The sequence below is a fragment of the Cryptomeria japonica genome, chromosome 3 (genome assembly GCF_030272615.1).
Source record: "Cryptomeria japonica chromosome 3, Sugi_1.0, whole genome shotgun sequence".
NCBI lineage: Eukaryota > Viridiplantae > Streptophyta > Pinopsida > Cupressales > Cupressaceae > Cryptomeria > Cryptomeria japonica.
The window spans coordinates 600,689,178-600,710,188 of NC_081407.1; the positions used below are offsets into that span (position 1 = coordinate 600,689,178).

At 37.7% G+C, this 21,011-nt stretch overlaps 1 protein-coding gene across 4 annotated transcripts in view; it reads left to right on the forward strand.

Moving 5' to 3' along the window:
- LOC131070369 (probable E3 ubiquitin-protein ligase ARI8) overlaps positions 1–21,011 on the forward strand; it is a 161,743-nt gene that overhangs the window by 114,682 nt on the left and 26,050 nt on the right. For 3 of the 4 annotated variants that reach the window (XM_058005872.2, XM_058005871.2, XM_058005873.2), the window contains 3 exons: positions 19,513–19,584; positions 20,547–20,646; positions 20,783–20,909. In XM_058005872.2, coding sequence (XP_057861855.1) covers positions 19,513–19,584; positions 20,547–20,646; positions 20,783–20,909 — 299 coding nt within the window. The remainder of the gene's footprint in view (positions 1–19,512; positions 19,585–20,546; positions 20,647–20,782; positions 20,910–21,011) is intronic. The other variant, XM_058005875.2, reaches the window with a different exon arrangement.

A 21,011-nucleotide genomic window follows, 5' to 3' on the forward strand; every position in this document is an offset into this window, starting at 1 on the left:
CACTTCCACTTCGAGTGCCATGGCCCAATCATGAGAGGTTAAGGGGATAAGAAAATGCAAGTTGCAAAGTAACCCCATAGTTGATTTGTTCAATGTGCAACTAAAGGATGAGATAGATGATGCCACTGGAAAGTAATGGCATCCTATTTCATGTAGCTCGGTTTCCTTATTATAAGGAGATGATGTAGATGGTGGCGAAGGGAGGACTATCATATGTACCATCGAGTGAGACCAAATTGAGGACCACGATTTTGGATAAGAACTATTCCAAGATCAATGTTTTGATGGAGAAGATGAATGCATGGTGGGTGGCGTTTGGATGCAGGATAGTTATGGATGGGTGGACAGACATTAGCCATTGTCCACTCATCAACATCATGTTTACATGTGCAGAGGGTCCATAATTTCTCATAGCAGTTGATTGTATAGGGCATCACAAAGATGTTGATATTCAGTATGAGGTCCTCAGAGAGGCTATTGAGGAGGTTGGGCCACAAAATGTGGTCCAAGTAGTGATAGATGCAACACATGTGCAAAGCTGCAAGGAAACTTATCGAGGCAGTCTATAGACATATTTGGTGGACTCCATGTTGTGTGCATGCCATGAACAATGCACTCAAGGACATGGGGAGGATTGATTGGATTAGAGGAGTGGTTAGTGATGCGAGAGATGTGCAAGTGTTTATTTGCAACCACCACACTTCACGTGCACTCTTCATGACCTTCTTGAAGGAGTTCTTGAAACCAATTAAGAACAGATATGCATCCTATTTCATTCTTTTGGAGAGAATGATTGAGTTACAAGAGGCACTGCAACTCATGGTTATGACAACAAAGTAGAATAGTTGGGTTGAGGCCAAGATAGAGCAGGGGAGAAGGGTGAAGGAGATAATGAAGAGTGATGCGTTTTGAACTGAAGCAAAATACATAGTCTCCATCATTGCTCGAGTTTTCGAGGTCATCAAATATGGGGATGGGGATGCACCTAACCTTGGAGAGGTGTATGGTTGCATCGATTCTATGCTTGACCAGATGAGGGCTGTTGTGCGAGTGAAGGACCCCACTTTAGCATTCTACAATGAGCACATTTTGCCAATCATTCAGCGTAGATGGGACAAGCTCAACACTCCCTTGCGTATGGGTGCCTATGCCTTGGATCCTAAGTGGTACAAGGCTAGGCTTGGTAGAGTTACACCAATTTAGGATGATGAGGTGAAGGTAGGGTTCTTTAGGTGCACAGAGAAGATGTATGATGCTAGATATGCCAACATAATTCACACTGAGTGGATGAAATTTGTCACTCTTAGGGGTTGTTTAGACATGACAAAGATGGATATAGAAACTATGGCACGAGAGGACCCACTTTTGTGTGGTTAGAAATCTTTGACTACCACTCTAGCAATTTGTATGCTATCTCAAGTTTCTAGTTCTTCAGCTGCTGAGAGGAACTGGTCTACATATAGCTTCATCCACTCTCTTAAAAGGAACATACTTACCTCTAAGAGAGTAGAGAAGCTTATGGTTGTACATAGTGCTTTGTGTCTCATTGACCACAAGACACTTGTGTACAAAGAGAGTCCAGTGACATGATGAGATGTAGAGCCATCACAGGTTGATGAGGATGCCACCACTTCGGAAAAGGCTGGTAGGTGTTAATTTGAGGGATCTTGACCGTGAGGAGTCCAACAGTTCCAGTGATGAGGAGTTTGCATATGGTTAGAGGCCTCCCTTCACTCCATTTTGACATTTTGATATTTGTACTTAAGTCTTATTTTGATATCATGCTAGTAATTGTAATGCTATTGCTACTCATTGTAATGATCATGATGTAATCATCTTCATGATATCCGATAGTCATATTTTCGATATAATAGAAATCTTCAATTTGACAATTTCATTTGTCAAATTTTATCGACCATTCAAGAAATCTTCATATTTAGTATTTCAAATTTTGCTATTTTATAATTTTAGTAATTTTCCATAGTTTCATTTGAAATTTAATTCTTATACATCTTTTCACAACTAGTTTTTCAAGTACTATATGTATATCAACACCACCACCCCGCCACCCCCTGCCGCCGTCCCCCGCCATCCCCAAACTTAGGTCCTTTGTCCCCCTATCCCCGAAATCCGTCCCCACGTCTCCAATGGCCATGGAACATTGGTCTTTGTGGAAATCATGTTTGATACCTTAATTGATCTTGCACAGTTGGCTGATCATGATAAAAAGATGGCCAATGCAAGTGTATCATGTTGGATTGTGTGAGGGACCATTTGATTCCTTACATTGCTAAAAAGAAATAAGCAAAGGGGATGTTGGATGCCTGGACTACTTTTTCCACTTTTTATTAGAGTGTGGACATCCCTTGGAAGATGTTGCTGAAGAACAAACTTTTAGCCACACATGAGTGACACAAACACAGTAGCCACCTTCCTAATGAAGATCATAAAATTTCGTTTGTTATACTGGTTCACCCATAGGAAGCCCCGTGTCTCGGTCTAGTTCAAAGCAAGTTGAGGGTCCAAGGCGAGTCCCCTATGGGTTTGGATAGGGTTTCACACACATCCTATGGGTGCAAGCTTGGTGAACCCAAGTGAACCCTAGGAAAATTTCATCCCCTCACGTGCCCAACCAAAGAATTTGATAAATATTAGTTATCAATAAATTATGATAATATTCAGATCATAATATTATTTATATTCACTACTTCATAACATAAACAACATTCAGTTCAATATGTTGTTGTACAACCCTCGAAGCCAACCGCAGAGTCAATTTCTTAGAAATACTTGCAAATGGCAATATTAAGGTGGGCCATCCTCAATATTGCTGAGAGCATGTAAAGGGGCCATCCTTACAACTCCCAATTCATCTTGGAGAGGGGTCATCCTCCTTGATCAAGCTCAAGAGCATGGAAGGTGGGCCATCCTTCTAACTCTTGGCCAATTTGATAAGAGTATGAAAGGGGAACCATCCTCTCATCTCTTGTCGACTTGGAAGGGGGGACCTTCCTTCCTATTTGTAAGACACTTCCTTAAATTCAAAATTGATTGCATATGGAAATTTGCTATATCATTGCTAACAAAATACCTCTTGATGAATCAATAGATTTATTCTCAAATGGCTGCAATGATTTAATTTCTGAAATATATTTATTGCTGTTCTCAATCTATATTCTGAATTAATTTATTTATGCTGTATATACTTGTGCCTTTATATAATCTGAATTATTTCAATTCTCACTTTATTTTTGTTCCAAATATGTCTTGATGATTTGCTGATTGATTGCTTGATTTGATAATTGATTATTGCTTTGATGGATTCATGAGTGATAATTGAATGAGTGCTGATTTGATGCATTGGTGTGATGATTAATAAGTGATCCTTGAATGCTTGGAATGGTCTCTCCCTTATACTTTTTTGGTGAAAGGGTCTCCACTTTTCATAATAATTGAGTTACCACCCTTCATTGCTGCCTTTTTGAGAATAATAAATTATTCTTGAAATTGATCTCTCTTGCATGTCCTACTCAACATATCTTCCAATGTGAGGGAGAAGTCACACCCCTTCATCATGTTTGCCCATTGCAACTGTCACAACTTTTCACAATTATAACTTGTTGATGAGAGTTTCGTGACCACACCAACACATAATAAAGTTTCCCAACGGTCACCATCGATAACTTCTCCCAAGAAATCTAAATGACTCAAAGCAATTGATTAGGCGTGTGAAGCATGACAGTCTTAAGATTCCTATGTCAAGATACGACATTAGTGGAAAACAACTAGCCTTGTGCAAGGGAAAACATCATCACCGTACTTGCAAACAAGGACTTCAAACATTTAGGCCATTCCAAAATCCTAAACCTGAGCAAAACCACTTGAGCGAACAAGCTCAAGGGAAACCAACACCAAAGGCCGAAAACCAAAAACCAAAACCAAAATCCCAAAACGAGGAAGGGAAAAGCCAAAAACAAACGGGAAATCAAACCCAAAACAAAAACAAAGGGGAAACCTAATCTAAAGAGCAACAAAATTTTTTGAACGAACCAAACTCACAAGACCTAAATATATAGAACTCCTAACATGATTTCTCCGGATGTGTAGGAGCAACATGGCATTAGTCATGGTTCGAAGCCTTGCAAATTCATCTTTACAATCGGAGGAGCAATCTTTTACAATATAAATCTCAAACTCAAGCAAAACTTTAGGAAAGATTAGCAACTGTGGGAACTCATTGGGACCATGATTAATCCATAAACAAGATGTTCTTCCTAAAATTTCGTAATCAAATTCATAGCTTTCAAACTTAGGAGCAAGGAAAGAGATAACCTGGTGGTTCTCATGCGTGGGCGGGAATTCTCATGTGTCACCCTCTGCTTCATCAAGAGGTTGAAGCTAGTGATGTATCATCCCACTTGCATCTGCAACATGCAACTCAGAATTCCAATCCTCAGTAGGCACACGGTGGCTAAATCTGGACTCAAATGGAAACTTGGAAACATGAAGTATATCAACCACTAGCTCCTTTTGAATCTTTAGTAACGGGTCTAGCCACAACTCGAATTGCTCTTTGTACTCTACTTCCATATTGGTGACCCATTGATCATCAAATATTCCTTCTTGCCTTAGGTTGCTTATCATTTCTTCCATCTTTAGCGTGCATGAATGAACTTCATCAAGGACTGTTCCTTCTTGAAGTGCACTGGAACCACTTTCCTCTTCGTGTTTTCCTCCTTGGATGAATGAACTTTGGAAATCTTTCACATCATCTTTTCTTTGAGCTAAGTCCTCCATTTTTTGTTCTTGATGATCTTCAATAACTTGCAATTCTATATATTCATTCGCTTCCATATTCTGACAGTCGCCTTGGGTGGTTCTCCTTGCTTGGATGTATTCCATTGCTTCTTTGATCTTTACTCCAACAACCTCTCATTCTAGTGTGATGTAGGACCAATCTTCATCCACTTGAATGCTTGATTCAATTGTACTATCTTCCAATCTTCTTCCTTCACAACCTGATAATGTTGCAATGCTTTGTTCTTTTGATGCAGGTCTAAGATGCTCATTCTAGATGCATTTCCTTGGTAATTTTGATAATCCCAACTGACACCTAGCTTGGTTGATGGCCTCTTCACGTATTGAACAAGTGAATTATGTGTGAGGTGCATTGTGAATCTGACACTAACGTGGAAGCGACATGCTTTTAAGTCTTTCTTGCCGAACTCTGTTTGATTTTGAATTCTTAAATTGAATCTTGAGAAAGGATCATATGCATTGACCTCATCGTCAGGCTTTATGAACAATTCTTGTTTTGGAACATCCCAAAAGATGATTTTCCCTTGTAGAACAAATTCTATCCTTGACAAGAATGTCAAGCAATTCGTCTCATCATGCTTGGTGGTTTCATGAATCCGGTACCTCCCTGGTAAGGCAAATCGAGACAAATTCCTAGGGTGCAGCTGTGTATTCAAATCTTCTTGAATTTGAGTGATGTCCACAAGGAGACTGTCCTGACAACAATAAATATGAAACGGTTGCCCGTCCATTGAGAAATCTTTCTTGATTTTCTATTTTGTAATTTATTTGTTTTTTTTATTTTTTCACTTTTTTTGGATTTTCTGACATATAAGAGATCTAACATATCTTTGATTTGGCTCTTGATTTCATATTGGTTCCAGCCAACTTGAATTTTTGCACTTGTGAAAATGAACGATTTGATGTTCAGGCCCTCCTAGCACCAATTCTGTTGATGAGTGTTTTGTGACCACACCAACATAGAATAAAGTTTTCCAACGATCACCTTATCATCTCTTGATCAAAATCATATGTATGCTAAGATTGCAGGAAGATCATACAATGACTCCAAGGTTCCAACTGTGTACTAGTGATTCTACGGTGGATATAGACTCGTTTGGTTGATGTTTGTTGGTAATCCAAGGGGACTTATATTTGGATCATTCTTTCACTTCTTTGCTATGGCTAGAGCTTCATCATCGGATATAGCAATTCTGTGATGCTTCAGCTTCGAACGAATTCAACTAAAATTAAAGGGCAAAGGATTTGAAAGACTAAGCTAAATCTAAGAACTCAATAGATAACAATGATCCAAGCGAGATCAACTACACTTTACTTCGCCACTAGTAGACAACTACATAAAGTGGGTGCAATCTTTAGAGGTTGTGTTTGAGAGATTTTAAACCATTGATGAACACCATTAGAGAACAATGAAAATCCAACAATTTAGATTAAGCGCACACATAGAGAAGCTTAGTCCAACCTTGCACTGTCACTAGAAATCTATTAACAAAAGGTATGAGCAAGCAATCTTCACCTTAAAACATTGCAATCAACTTTGTTCGTCTAACTGCTTGGAAAATAAAATTCTACTCTAAGTGAGAAAGGTGAAACTGTGCAAGTTTTGAAAAATAACTTAAGTGAACACCATCAGAGAACAATGTATCACTGTTATTATCTCAATAACTTGTCGCAACAATTTCATACAATCTCCCCCCTTTACAAATGAAGGGGTGAACCCCTTTTTTAGGCCTCCAGGAAGAAAATGGATGGCCTACAAACCGATCAATGGCCAAGATTAAACATACAAACCCTAATTAGGGTTTGACCAAAAGATTCCAATTATGATGCCACATAGTGGGGATAAATATTAATGATGCATCACGCCCACCATCAATTAACCACTCTTTGCTCAAAATGGTGTCCAAAATACATTTATTAACCATTACATTCAAAAAAATCGCCTGTTATGTAATTAATACACCATCATGTCTAAAATCGCCCAACATGCATTAAATGCTCCATCATCTCTAAATTTGGCTGCCATGTAATAAATACCCGACGGCTGCCATGCACTGAAGTAGCTGGCACTTCTTGGAATATGGTGGCTGTTGTCATTTTTATGACACCCTCGGTCCATCAGTGAGAACCAATTAGATATATGTTCTATGGACCAGCGCTGCCCTAGTTGATCAAGGAAACAACCAATGGAATCATGAGATGTGAAGTGTTGTCTTGTCGGGAACCAAGTTCCTAAGCCTTTACCTTCTTTGACCTCAGAATCCTAGAATCCCAAAATTCCCAAGTTCCTAAGCCCTTCTTTGACCCCAGAATCCCAAAACTCCGAAAACTCAAGTTTCCCAAGTCTTCCAAACTTCGGAAACCCAAGTTTCCTAAGTCTTCCTAACCCCAGAAACCCAAGTTTCCCAAGTCTTCCAAACCCCGAAAACCCAAGTTTCCCAAGTCTTTCAACTCCGGAAACCCAAGTTTCCTAGGTCTCCCAACTCCGGAAACCCAAGTTTCCCAATTCTTCCATCTTCGGAAACCCAAGTTTCCCAATTCTTCCAACTTCAGAAACCCAAGTTTTCCAAGTCTTCCAAACTTTGCAGACCCAAGTTTCCCAAGTCTTCCAAACTCCGGAAATCCAAGTTTCCCAAGTCTTCCAAACTTCGGAAACCTAAGTTTCCCAAGTCTTCCAAACCCCGAAAACACAAGTACCCGACTTGCGACAATTCTAGATGGCATGATCAACACCCAAAGCTCTTAATGCTCCACCAAATCCTGCGACTTGTCTACTTTCTTCCATGGAGCTACAGTGGCGCATTTAATGCTTTTTTGTAGGATTGCCATCAAGTGGAGTACATGGCCATGCTTATTTATGGTTACTTGATGGCCTTCATGTCAGACCTGCATGCTCTTACTTGTAATGTCAGGCAATCCACCTTCTAGAAGTCCTTTTCTTCTTGGGATTGCCTTGTCAAGGTATGGCTAGGTTGCTTGCATGTGCACTTCCCTGCCTTCCTTGACTGACATTCCTCTGCACACACAAGGGTCAAGGCTTCTCTTCCTTGACCAATGGTCTCTCCTCTATGACTAGTTTTCTATATAAAGGCTGTTAAGCCTCATTGTAAAGGGTTCTCTCTCCACTGGCTTGAGCTATTCTTTGCTCTTTCACTTCTCTTGAAGACTTGTATATTTCTTGCATTTCTGCAATTGTAAGTTTGGCCATTGGCCTTATAATGAATTGAAATCATCATTTTTGCCTTGCTTCAACTTATGCATGTTGTGTATATGTTGTTACATTCATTGTAAGTGTATGTTTTTGGCTTTCTCTCACGTCTATGCTGTGTTAACTTGTTTTTAGAGTGTCACTTGTGGGAAACATTCTCCCCTTTGACACTCAACAAATTCTAACCTTCATACATGTGTTTGGGTCATTCATGCAACTGAAGTTTGTGCATCTCCAGGGTATTTCAATTGGTTCTTTGTGTCATTTCGGGTGGGGAGAGGAACATCTCTAATCTTGGTGCGTCACCTCCTTTCATATTAAGTTTTCCTTCTTCCCTTTTCTCTGCAAGCTGTTAGGATAGGTTTAGAAGTAGAATTTGGAGTGTTGAGTTGGTTCAACACTTGCACTTGGATTGAGAAGGAAGCCAACCTTCTCCGGAGATTCAACCACATTGCGCAAGGTCCCACACTTTGGGGTTGTTTCCATGTTTCACAAGGTTGTTGAGTTGATAGCTCAACAAGGGTGCAAAATTTTGTGACAACAATAGACACCATGCAATTGATCAACCATTACTTGGTCAAATATTCCCCAACGATAAAAGTGCCACCATGCCATCATGTAATCAATAGATTCTTGTCCCAAAATTGACGGCCATTAACTCGTCATTTATGGCAAATGCAATGAATCTAGCGATGACGACTTCTAGCTCTCCTATTGAGACACTTGCACACTCCCCAACTTGAATTCCAATAATGAAATATCCCCTTCACACTTGGCCTTGTAAGAATTTCAACAGTTTTGTCCACTTCTAAAGGAATCTCGCACATCTGGAATTCTTGGAGAGAGAAAACACTCTCTAGAGAGATTTGAAGGAATTTTCTCGTGTTCTCGTGCACACATCGTCCTGAAGGGAGATTTTCTTGTCTGTTGACCATTTTCCATATTGAAGGAATTTTGTCTTGTCCTGAGTCCTGGAGAGAAAATTCTTACGCTTAGCCAATTTTTCTCGTGCCTTGAAATTCATCTTGGGCGTAATTCCTCCTTGAGGAAGAATTTCTTTGAATATTGAACTTTTCTTATTGAACCTTGATTTTCATGTCCTGCTTCCAACTTTGGGCACATTTTGAAATGCAGAAGAAATTTTAGAAATTTGTTCCTTGAGGAAGGAATTTCGTCATAGAGGAGGAATTCTAGCTTGGGAGAGAAATCCCTCCTGTTTATACTTCTAGCACTCTCTCTTGACTCTGCATTGCATTTCCAAGGTGGAGAAGGAATTTTGTTATGGAGGAAAAAATCCTCCTTAACCTCATTTTGGTGCCCAACCTTGACCTTGATTCTTCTTTGCCCTTGAGGAAGGGATTTCTTCATGCCTTCGCAAAATTTCACATGTTCCAAGAAATCCGTATTGAAGGAAGGAATTTCGTTGAGGAAAAAATCCTCCATGGCATTAAATCCACATTCTCAACTTGTCCTTGGGTGCAAATTTTCCATATTGGAGGAATTTGCGAAAATTGGAAAGTCCTCCTTGACCTTGTTTTGGCGCTATAATCTTTTCTTGGGCGCTATTTGACCTCAGCAAAGGATTTTGGAAAAAACGTGGAATTCCTCCACTTCTTCATTTTGGCGCTCCATCACCTGTTTGGGTGCTGATTCATTATGCAGGAGGAATTTGCTTTGGAGGGAGGAAATTCTTCCATGACCCTCATTTGGTGCCCTCTTCCAGTTTTGGGTGGAAATTTCACTTGGTGCAGTATTTTGTTCTTTGGAGGGAAATTCCTCCCTATCCTCTGTTTGGCACTCTTCTTCCTGCTTGGGTGGGATTTCTTGGTGATGGAGGAATTTCTTACCTAGAAGTAAATTCCTTCCCTACCCTTGTTTGGCGCCCATGCTTGTCCTTGGGCAAAATTTTTACTTGCAAGAGGAATTTGTGAAGAATTAGGAATTCTTTCCTGCCTTAAGACATTTTGCTTATCTCCTAGATATTTTTGCCATTTTTAGAATGAAGTGGATTTGTTGTGGCTTAGAACATTTTTTTTGCTTTTTCTAATTTGGGAAAGAACTTCATACTTGGCCATTTTTTGGACCAATTGTTTGCTTTTTCAACTTTTCGGATTTAGACTTGGATTTTCAAGAATGCTCTGCCTTCAGTATCCTGACCACTACTTGAGATGGGCCTATCAAAAAATAGACTTACTAAATATAGTAAGTACTTCCAAGCATCAAATAAGGGCAAACCAGGACAAGGTGACACTAAAAATAGAAATTGCTAAAAATAGTAAGTTTGTATTTTTGGCAAAATTAGGCCAATTTAGGATCCAATGAAACTTACTAAAAATAGAAACTTTCTAAAAATAAAAGGTGCTTATAATTTGCTCAAATTTCTCAAGTAGTTTCCTTGAAGGGCTCTGACTTCATTGCAACGTTCAGATTTTCCAAAACCCTATGGAAATGACCTCAAATCTAAGTCTGAAGGGCAAAACCCTAAAATAGACAAAATAGGTTCTAGACTTGGTCAAATTTACCCAAAACACTTGTAGACCTGATCAAAATTCACCAAAAACACTTGCAAACCAAGGAGATTGAAGATATTGCTGCGAAAAGACCCAAAGAACCAAAACCAAAAGACCAAGAGGACCTAAAAAGTAGGGTGTCCCTATTTGGAATGGGGTGTTGTGTGAGAAAACATCACAACACCAACCTATGAAAAGAGTACAACCATTTATAATTTCTGCTCTTTGAAAGAGTTACTCCCTTATTTTCTTCCCTTTCCTTTCTTCATTAATCCTTCCTTGATTCATATGCTCTATTCTTCCTTCCTTGCTTCTTATCCCCTTTCAAGTGAACTCTTCTCCCTTTCATATCCCATGTTTGAGGGAGTCACAACTCTTCATTTCATGCCATTTTTTATTATTATTTATTATTATATCCTATTTCAAAAAGGGGATTACATCTTTTAATTTATTTTTGAATTTTAACCTTTCTTTAACTCTAAAAAGTGCTAGTCGCCCCCTAATTTTAAAATGTGACATACACAACATCCAAAAGGCAAAAGCAAACTTATTTTGAATGACAAACAAAATAATCTTCCTCCATTGCTGAACTTATTTTCTTGCTTGCCATTGCATGAATAGAATTGAAGATTGACTGTTGAACACTCCAAGGTTGTGCTTTTCCTATGCATTTGCAAGTGTGCGTTTGTTGTCAAGGAAATTGTAGAGAAATATTTTTTCAAAAGAGGTAGGTTTTTTAAAGTTTTTGGTTTTTCTTTTTCATGCATTTTTTTAACAAATGATCTCTCGTTTGTTTTGAACTTTTTGATTTGTTTTCATTCTTCTAGGTATCTATAAACAATTTTTAAAAAAAATGAACTAACTATTAAGTTGTTTTTATATGTTTTTGTTTTCAAACTTCATTTGTTTTAATTCTTTGAATGAATTGTTTATTGAACTTGTCTTAGGTAATACGATAGCAACCTTTTCTAGCTTTGTAAACCTAGGTTGCCGATACGTCAAAATTTTCCCCTGAATCCGGGTACGATACGAGTCTGATTCGGATTCGACCTGGAATCCTTGTAGAATTGGACAGGGTTCCTCCATTTTGCTCCTGAAACGCATCTGCGTTTTGACCCACAAATCTTGTTGCATTTGATGTTGATGTGGCAATTCCATGGAGTATTTTTGACGAATCCACGTCACACACGATTTTCGAAGGGTTTTTCATTGCCTTCGCAAAATGAAATCGGGTCATTTAAACCCTAAAACGAAAAGTGAAAATACATTTCGCTTGTCTTCGGCGGACAGAGAAAAGGGCATAGAGAGTTAAGGGCATGACGCATAGGAGCGACGACAGGCTAGAGAAAACCACGCATAGAGAAAACGAGGAACAAAGAAAATTGCGCACAGAGGAGCGACGACAAACCAACGACGACAGACCAAGAGATGCACATAGCAGCGACGACAAGGTATGTAAAATAACAAATGTTTAATTTGTTTCTATACTATAATTTTTTTTGTTTATTAATTTTAGAATCTTAGATTTTATCGATGAAATGGATATAAATTTATTAATCAGTGATTTATATTTTAATTTATATAAATATTAAATATTAAATATTTAAATTTTATTTAATGTAAAAATAAAATTATTCATAATCTTGAAGTAAACATATATATGATAATGATATTTTTACAAATTTTTAAATTACAAAATAGTTAAAATATTCATATTTAAAATAATAATAATACAAATCAAAATTAATTATGATATTTAATTTTAGTTCGTATTATTATTATTTTAAATATGAATATTTTAATTAGTTTGTAATTTAGAAGTTTGTAAATATTTAAATATTGTTATAGGTTACTTTCATAGTTATAATAATTTCACTTTCACTTTAAATTAAATTTGAATATTTAACGTTTATAATTTATTGTTTAATATTAAATTTTAATAATTATTTTTTTATTTGTTGTAGATAGCATAATGGTAACGATTGCTAGCTCTATTCCTCAACGGACTTTCAAAACCGACCCAAATTCACCTTTATGGAAATATGTCAAAATAATAGACCAAGTAAAAGGTGGTGGAACATTTAATTAGATATGCAACTTTTGTAGTGTGAAAAAAACTAGCTCTTACAGCCGTGTCAAAGCCCCTTTTTGTGCCATTCCCCAACAAGTAATCAAACCATGTCCAGGAAAGGATGGAAATGGGTTGCCACCTCAACAAATAGCAGGATATATTAGAGAGCAAGATGAAGCAGATGCAAGAGTTGGTAATGCCTCGAACCATCCTTTGCTGAGAGGAAGAGGAAGTAGATCAAAGAGGCCCCCTACTTCTCCATCTCACAGTAATTTTACTAATATCGTGGTAGAGAGCCACCCATTCTTGGGCACAATTAATGAAGAACTTGTTATTGTGAAGAGAAGAAGGGGACCATTATAGAGAGCATTTAAGAATGATGCTAGAGAGATTGCAAATCAATCCGTTGGAAGATGTCTATATGCAAACGGTTTGTCATCTAATGTGGTATGATCACCATATTGGCAGGATGTGTTGAGAAAGGTAAATGAGGCTCCACAAGGATACACAGGGCCAGGTTATGAGAAGGTGCATAGCACCTTACTAGCAAAGGAGGTAAAAAGCATAGACAATTCATTGGCTCCCATTAGAAATTCATGGAAACAAACAGGGGTGTCCATCATTTCTGATGGATGGAAGGATACCAAAAACCAGCCATTAATTAATGTAATTGCAATGTGCCCTAAAGGGCAATGTTTTTGAAAGCTATGGATTGTGAGGGACAGGTGAAGGATGCACAATTTATTGCTAACATCCCTATACAATGCATTCAGGATGTGGGACCCCAAAATGTTGTCCAAGTAATAACGGAGAATGCAAAGAATTGTAGAGTTGTAGGTATGTTGATTGAGACACGTTTGAACATATATATTGGACACCTTGTGCTGTCCACCCTCTCAACCTCATGCTACAATTGTTGGCTAAGAAAATACATTGGATCAAACAAATCTGTGCTGAGGCCGAAGAGATCCAAATGGTCATCACAAACTGTAGCATGTCACAAGCCATTTTTCAGATCATTTTCACAGTTGGAGTCACTAAAGGTAATTAAAATACTTCAATTTTAAAAATTTACATTTTACTTTAGTAATGACTAACTTATTTTTTTAATTTGATCATGTCTTCTTTGTATTTTAATTTTAATTTTTAATTTTTGAACAAGTTGCTGAGGCTCGATTTGCATCCAATACAATCGTCTTGAGGCGACTTGTGAAGGTGCGGGAGCCACTTGCTAGCATGGTAATTGTTGTCATTTTATGACACCCTTGGTCCATCAGCGAGAACTGATCAAAGATATGTTCTATGGACCAGCGCTGCCTCAGTTGATCAAAGAGAAAACAATGGAATCATGAAATATGAAGTGTTGTCTTGCTAGAACTCCGGAAACCCCAGGTTCCTAAGTCCAAAACCCTAGAATTTCCGGAACCCCCAGGTTCCCAAGTTCCTAAGTCTTCTCTTCCTCAACCCCAGAATTCGGGAACCCCAGGTTCCCAAGTTCCTAAATCTTCTCTTCCTCAACCTCGGAACTCTGGAACCTCTAGGTTCCCAAGTTCCTAAGTCTTCAGTCTCCCCAGAATCCCAGAATCCCGAAATCCCAAAGCTGAAGTCTTCCCAACTTTGGGAACTCGTGTTTCCGAAGTCTTCTGTTTTCCCAACTTCGAGAACCTGTGTTTCCGAAGTCTTCCAACTTCCTTCCGGCTTGCAACACTTCCAAATGGCGTGATCAACACTCAAAGCTCTTGATGCTCCAACAACTCTTGCGACTTGTACACCTTCTTTCGAGGAGCTACAAGGGCGTATTTAATGATTTTTGCAGGTGGAGTACAAGGCCATACATATTTGTGGTTACTTATGTGATGCCTGCATGCTTTGACTTTGGAATGTCAGGCAATCCACCTTTTGGAAGTCCCTTTCTTCTTGGGATTGTGTTGTCAGAGTATGGTCAGGTCGCTTGCATGTACACAATGTCAGGTGCATGCACTTCCCTGCGTTCCCTGACTGACATTTCCCTGCACACACAAGGGTCAAGGCTTCTCTTCCTTGACCAATGGTTTCTCCTATGCGACCAATTTTCTATATAAGGCTGTTATGCCTCATTGTAAAGGGTTCTCTCCCTGCTGGTTTGAGCTATTCTATGCTCTTTCACTTCTCTTAAAGACTTGTATTTATCTTGCATTTCTGCAACTGTAAGTTTGGCCATTGGCCTTACAATGAATTGAAATCATCATTCTTGCCTTACTTCAACTTATGAATGTTGTGTATGTGTTCTTACCTTCATTATAAGTGTATGTTTGTGGCTTTCTTTCACATATATGTTGTGTTAACGTGTTTCTGGGTGTGACTTGTGGGAAGCCTTCTCCCCTCTTGACATTCAACAAGTTCTAACCTCCATACATGCGTTGAGGTCATTCATGCAGCTGAAGTTTGTGCATCTCCTAGGTATTTCAGTTGATTCTTTGTGCCATTTCGGGCGGGGAGAGAAACATCTCTTATCTTGGTGCATCACCTCCTTTCATTTTAAGCATTTCTCTCTTCCCTTTTCCTCTGCAAGCTGTTAGGATAGGTTTAGATTCTAGAAGTAAGATTTGAAATGTTGAGTTGGTTCAACACCTGCACTTGGATTGAGAAGGAAGCTGGCCTTCTCCAGAGATTCAACCCCCTTGCGCAAGGTCCCACACTTCGGGGTTGTTTCCATGTTTCACAAGGTTGTTGAGTCGATAGCTCAACAAGGGTGCAAGCTTTTGTGATAACAATAATTAGTCAAAGTTGGTCCCTATGGAGGTAATCCAATACTGAAAGGGCAACAAATGTAAAGCACATGATCCTAGATGACACTTTGTGGGAACAAGTGGAATATCTTTTGAGTTTCATTGAGCCCATCATGAGTATCATTGGTTATACTGAAATGGATCACCCATGTTTGGGAGAGGTATACGATGGCATTGACTCAATGATTGAGAAAATGAAAGTCATCATCAAAGCAAAAGAGCAAGATCCCGAAGAAACTTTCTTCAAAGAGGTTCAGTCAATTTGTGTTGAGCGGTGGAACAAAATGACCACCCCACTACATCTTCTTGCATTTGCATTGACTCCCAAATTTTATAGTGATGAAATGCTTGCTAAGCCATCAAGGGTACAACCATATAGAGATTTAGAAGTCAGTGAAGGGTGTAGGACAACACGTACTAAACTCTTCCCTGATTCTGAAACAGAGGATTTAATGACAAGTGAGTTTGCTGATTTTGTAGCTTCCAATGGTCAAAGTGTTTCCATTCTCCGTGACAAGTCTAAGAAGGATGCTCATGCTTGGTGGTACCTCAGTGACCATACATCACCAAACCTTCAAACTCTTGCAATCAAACTTTTATCGCAAGTAAGTTTCTTAATTTTTATTGCTTTCTAAATTTACATTTTTTACTTTTTTAAAATAATAAAATTATTAATTTAAAATTTAAAGTTAATTTTATAATTGTTGCTCTCTAACTTTGTGTCAATTGTTCAATAGGTTGCTAGTTCCTCTTCATCTGAGCGATATTGGAGCACATACTCCTTTATCCACTCAGTGAAACACAACCTATTGGCAGCAAGTAAGGTGGAAGAGCTAGTTTATGTGCATTCAAACTTGCGCCTTCTTACTCATAAACAAAATGAGTACAAGGATGTGATCACAAAGTTTTCGGATGTAGATCAAGGGCGAACTGATTTGGATTTTTCAGCTGCCACACAATCTTTAGTTTTTGGGGAGTCCAATAGCCAATTTGCTGCTAGTGCAAGTGGCAGTGAGGCTGCATGTGGTTCCACTACTCTAGCTACATAATTTAATGTCAATGATGATTTTGATCTTGATCTTCCTAGTGACCATATGATGCTGATTATTAATTGTATTATTTTATTGTTGAACCAATGAACAATGAATTCGATATATCTATCATAACATTCAAATTTTGACAAATGGATATCAAATTAGACTTACAGTAAATTTGTTATATTTATATCATATATGATAGTTCCAGGTTTTGTTTAGCATATGGATGATATTTAGGATTCTAAATTTAATTTTTGTTTCTACTTTTTAGGCTGCATATATGTATATATTTATGATTTTTACATTTTTTTGTACAGACGTACCCAAACGTACCCAAACCCCCCCCCCAAAAAAATTGCCATACCGGCATATTGTACCCACGTACCCATACCTGTACTGGCAACTTAGTCGTAAAACAACCCAGCTTCAAAATAGACCCAAACTCTACTGTTGGGAAATATGTTGAATGGTACAACTGGGTGGTGGAGGTGATGTTTGGATTTGAGGTCATTGTAATGTTAGATATTCGAGCACATACAGTTGAGTGAAAATTCATTTGTGCAAGATCCCTAGACAAAGGGGTCAAATTTGGTTTAGGCAAAGATGATAAAGACCTTCCAGATGCTCAAGTCTAGGAATATATTGAAGAGCAATAAAAACCAGGCCAAGCATCACAATGTTAATCAAATCATCCTTTAGTAAAGAAATGATCTTAAGGGATTAAGCTCCCTCCACCAACTTATTTTGAACCTATAGAGAGCCATCCATTTTTGTACATTCCTAAAGAATGTGTGGCCTCTATACATAAGAGATCAAAGGGACTGTTGGAAATGGCATTTTAAAATGATTCTAGAGAGATTGCTGATCAAGACATGGCAAGATGTGTTTATGTGAATGGATTGGCATTCAATGTTGTTCTCTCACCATATTGGCAAAAAATGGTGAAATAAGTTAATGAGGCTCGATAAGGGTACATGGGCCCAAGTTTTGAGAAGGTGCATAGCAACTTATTGGATGAGGGATTCATGTGTCGAAACAAGGGTGTCCATCGTTCTAATGAATTGAAAGATGTGAAAAATTGCCCATTGATCAATGTTATTGTGTTGTCCCCTAATGGGCCAAATGTTTTTGAGAGCAGTGGATTGTGAAGGATGGTGCATTTAATGCTAACATTTTTTGTCAAGCCATTAAGGAAATGGACCCTCAAAATGTTGTGCAGTTTAGAAGAGACAATGCCAAATATTGTAGGGCTGATGGTTTATTGGTTGAGGAGCATTATTCACACATTTTTGGACACTTTGTGCTGTCCACTCCCTCAACCTAATGCTACAGAAAATTGGCACCAGAATTGATTGAATTCGTCACTGCTTCTTGCATCTGTATGAGTTGAGTTGCAAATTCTATGGAATCTCTGACTGAATTTGTCACTGGTTCTTGCATCTGTATGAGTTGAGTTGCAAATTCTCTCATTGCGTCATCACATGATTTTTTATCTGTATCAGCCATCTTTTCTGCCTTTGTATCTGAAGTCTAAAGGTTATTTCTCTTTTCTCTTTTGAAATATGGAGATCGCTAGCACTAGATAGCATGAATTCACCCTACAAGCTGGCAGGATTATGATTCAGATTCCATTGTCATGTTCCCGTACGAACACGACGACTTTTTTCTAAAGAAAATAACTTATGACTTATCTGCAATAAATATGACAGCTCAACAAGTTCCATTAACAACACTTTATTAAGAAATTTTTACTCTTGCAAAATGTATACTTATTACAAGTCTGAATACAGATAGAGAACAGCTTGAACAATTCCTTGCCAGAGTTCTTTGTTGGAAACTTCCCGTGTTGCTGCTGGTCTATGCTGCAATCTGCAGCCCTTTAAATCACAGCCAATAATCTTTGTTTTTTTTATGTTAAGCTGATCTCCTGGTGCTGAAATGGACTGGTACCTTGACTGTTATGCTGATACGGACTGGTACCTTGACTGTTATGCTGATACGGACTGGTACCTTGACTATTATGCTGAAACAAGGTAAGTGTTAGTTGACTGCTAAGTGGACTGTTGCACAGAAATCTGTAGGCTTTGTATAATTCCCAAACTGGAACCACCAACTGGAAACCCAGAGGTTTTCATTCCTGATCTCCATTTGAGATGCTCAAGGGATTTTGTCCTTGGGTTTCAAGCAATCCTCAGGGGTTTTGTCTAGTTGATCGAGTCCACACAAATGCCTAAAAAGAGAATTCTGAAAATGAAAGTCTGATGATCTTTTCTTGCTGCCTCCACTGGTTTTATAACCTTGCTTCTACTAGGGCTGTGACTTCTAGCCCTAGGGTGGTCACTGCTTTGTCCAATATTTTAATATTAGATATGACAGGGTGGTGGCCACCTTTTGGCCCAATAGTTTAGTATTATATCAGATTTGACAGGCTGTCATCTTTTTTTATTCTTTTTTCCAATTCTTTTATTATTTAATTTTTTTGGCTACCTATAATTTACAATATTTTAATATTTCTTTTCCATCTCATTGGGAAGGGAAACATGGCATTTTGTTAATTCTAACCATCAAGATGATTTAATTTGTCATTTGAAAAGGTACTGATTAATGTGAAGCTCTGAAATGTCATGAAAGCAAGTATATGCATTTACATTCATTATTTGTGTTCTCATGATTTTATTTTCTTGAATGAGATGCAGATAACCTTGCTTCTACTAGGGCTGTGACTTCTAGCCCTAGGGTGGTCACCGCTTGGTCCAATATTTTAATATTAGATATGACAGGGTGGTGGCCACCTTTTGGCCCAATAGTTTAGTATTATATCAGATTTGACAGGCTGTCATCTTTTTGTATTCTTTTTTCCAATTCTTTTATTATTTAATTTTTTTGGCTAGCTATAATTTACAATATTTTAATATTTCTTTTCCATCTCATTGGGAAGGGAAACATAGCATTTTGTTAATTCTAACCATCAAGATGATTTAATTTGTCATTTGAAAAGGTACTGATTAATGTGAAGCTCTGAAATGTCATGAAAGCAAGTATATGCATTTACATTCATTATTTGTGTTCTCATGATTTTATTTTCTTGAATGAGATGCAGATTGAGACTTTAAGTGACAAACAATGTCAACCTGTCTCACAACTGAAGTTTGTGACTGAAGCTTGGTTGCAGGTACATTTATGCTGCTTCATCCATATCTCAATAATTACATCAATTACACAAACAAATTTTGGATCATATCAAACATTTCTTTTCTTTGTGAGCTTGAAAACTGTGCAACTTTTACATATTCACAATTGTACATCAGTGGTAATGTCACTTCATAAGTTTCTTATGAGTAATTAGTAAATTTAAGTACAGATTGTATAAATATGCGAGGAACTTGAGCATCACAAAGCCATGAATGTAGAGTTGTACATAACAGTGAAGAATTGTGAGTTGCTTAGTTGGTTGATGTTTGTTTGTTGAGTTATAACATAGAGGCGATTTTCCATAGTACCTCTCAGTAATTTTGTAGTCTTTCCTTGTAGAGGTAAATTCTTTCATCCATAGTTTTATGCCAATAGAAATCCTAGGTTATTTTCACTTGCATGCCTTAATCCTTTTTTCATAAAGGTTTTGAATTCTTTATCTCTTCCATTAGTATGCATTCTTTTGGAAACATAGGTGAAAGTGAACAACCTGTAAGTTGCTATTTCTGACTTCAGCATGACTAACTGAATTACTTACTCTTTTTAGTGATGTCTAAAGCTTTGTATGACTGAGTTCTCATCTTATATTAAAGTGCTTTTTGCAAAGACCATCATCTAGAGTTCTACTACAATGAACCTGGGAAATTGTGTATGAAACTTATTCCAACATTGAAGTATTTGAGCTGATGCCATGCTTCATGCTTTATCACTCGAACAATTGGCAACTTAAAGTGAAATTAGACAATGCAAAATACATCCTTGATTTTTGAATTGTGAAAATCATCTAACATAGTTTTTCTACTTATTTGTTTCTGGTTTATATGGCTAGCATATATAAGAATTGCACCAGGCATGTCAATTAAATGCCGGTCTCTTGAGGGGGAGTACTTTAACATGTTCTTTATATTAATATTCTTTATTTTTATTTTATGTAATTTGCAGATAGTTGAATGTAGACGTGTTTTGAAATGGACCTATGCATATGGCTATTACCTTCCTGAACATGAGCAAGCTAAAAGGCAATTTTTTGAATACTTGCAAGGTATTTTCTGCACAGGAATTGAATTTTGATGATAAAATAAACATCATGAAATTCATCCTTTTATTTTCATATTTATTTCGGAATAATAGTTGAAATAATGTAAACACAATGTAATGTATCTGTACTATTTGTTCAGGTGATGCTGAATCTGGCTTAGAAAGACTTCATCAGTGTGCTGAAAAGGAGTTACAAGCATATCTTGAAGGTGATGGCCCTTCAAAAGACTTCAATGAATTCCGTACAAAACTTGCAGGACTCACAAGGTTTGTTCTCTCATCTGTGTAGCTCTTGTTTCCTTTGTCATTTAGTGACTTTTTACCATTCAATCTTTCCTGTTCCATTTCTTTTTAGTGATGTTTGTGCTA